The 1609-nt window shown below is 42.7% G+C and overlaps 1 protein-coding gene across 2 annotated transcripts in view; it reads right to left on the bottom strand.

Annotated features, from left to right (window-relative positions):
* raver2 (ribonucleoprotein, PTB-binding 2) overlaps positions 1-1609 on the bottom strand; it is a 79368-nt gene extending 77759 nt beyond the window's left edge. For both annotated transcript variants that reach the window (XM_032526938.1, XM_032526941.1), the window contains exon 1: positions 1286-1609. In XM_032526938.1, the coding sequence (XP_032382829.1) occupies positions 1286-1564 (279 nt within the window). In that variant the 5' untranslated portion in view covers positions 1565-1609. The remainder of the gene's footprint in view (positions 1-1285) is intronic.

Here is a 1609-nt window from a genome sequence, read left to right as displayed (position 1 = left end):
GAGAGAGAGAGAGAGAGAGAGAGAGAGAGAGACAGAGACAGAGAGAGACAGAGAGAGAAATTCCACTTCTGTTGCTTCTCTTGATCCAAGTGACTTTTCCTCTCTCTCCCCCCTCTGTTTCACATTTCTCACAAACATCAAGCAGTTGCACTCTTTCACACTCCCTCACTTTCTCCTTGAACACACACACTAACACCCGGCAGAGCGCTTGTTCTTCTTGGCAGAGTGCCTCTTTCTAAGAATGTTTGGTGCTACAACCCTGAAGGGAAACACCATCAGCTCCTTCAACGCTCTCCCTCATGAAGGCTTGCATGCTGACACAAGTGATGAATGAAGAAGGAGAAATCAAAAAAGGTCTTAAACTTTTAAAACAGTGTCACTCTGATGTCTTAGACAAGAAAAATGCTTGCAAAGTGCTTATTGATCAAGTCTTAAAAAATGTAATCTGAGTTAGCTGAAGTAAGTGTAACTCTCACTCACACTTACACACACACCAACTAATAGTAATTTTTTCTTTCTGACTTTACCAATCTCGTATAATTGACACATTTTTGATGCTAGAACAGGTGCATGGATAAGTTACAACGATGGGTAGACCTGAATGACAAAGGTAAGGAATTCACAGTATGTCCTCTTGTTGCAAGAAAAGCAACACAACTTGCAAGCCCCTTACAGCTTTTGCAAGAACCCACTTAGAAACAAAATCATTATACAACATGCCACATTGTTTTGGAGTACACTGTGACATTTTTTAGTCAATTTAGATCATCCAAAAACTAGTAAAATATTTAAAGGTTTGTTTAAATCACAAATGCTGTAAATACAAGAGCAGATTTAGTAGCCTCATTTTGCAATGGTTTGATCTGTTATGGCCAAACAATTAACTGAGCCTTAGTATCAGCTGGGCATCCCGTGAACAAGACGGTGTGCATACTATTAACATACATACTATTAAAGGCTATTAACGAATGAAATGTAAATCTAACAGCCTGTTAGCCAGATCCCACTGGAAATTTGTTAACTATTCAAATACACTTCAAAACTAATGTTACTTATAAAGATACTATCATATTATTACAAATACTAGACGATCGATGGGTGAATTAAGGTCACTATGCATCTGACCCCGGGTCTTTATTATCGCCAAATAATAAAGTTCATTTTAAAAGTGCGACGGTCAGTGCAAACTAAACTAATGACAACAGTTTGTCTCGATATGCGTACAAACTCTAAACTATAGTTAACCGCACTACTTTTGCTACAGTTTTTCCAAACTAACGTGTACCTGGTTAGTGGTGTCAGGCGGCAGGTTCTTAATGAGGATTTTCCTCCTGTTGCTCAGCTCTTTACGAGTTTTGGCCAGCCTCCTCTCGATCTCCTCCGGCTCCAGGTCGGGCAGGTCGCGGAGGCTAATCTCCGAGTCGGAGGGCTGTGTTGTTGCCGCCGCCGCCTCCTCATCCTCCGGCTGCCTGCTCTCGGGGCTGTCCATCTCCGGGGAAAGTGCGCTCTCCCCGGCTATAGGAGAGTGAACGCTCGGCGGCTGGATGGATGGGGCTGCCGCCATCTTGGGTAGCTGAATGAAAAGTGTGAGGGAAGTGAGGGGAGAGAG

This window comes from Etheostoma spectabile, chromosome 9 (genome assembly GCF_008692095.1).
Source record: "Etheostoma spectabile isolate EspeVRDwgs_2016 chromosome 9, UIUC_Espe_1.0, whole genome shotgun sequence".
NCBI classification, from domain to species: Eukaryota; Metazoa; Chordata; class Actinopteri; order Perciformes; family Percidae; genus Etheostoma; species Etheostoma spectabile.
This window is presented reverse-complemented; position numbering and strand designations above follow the sequence as displayed.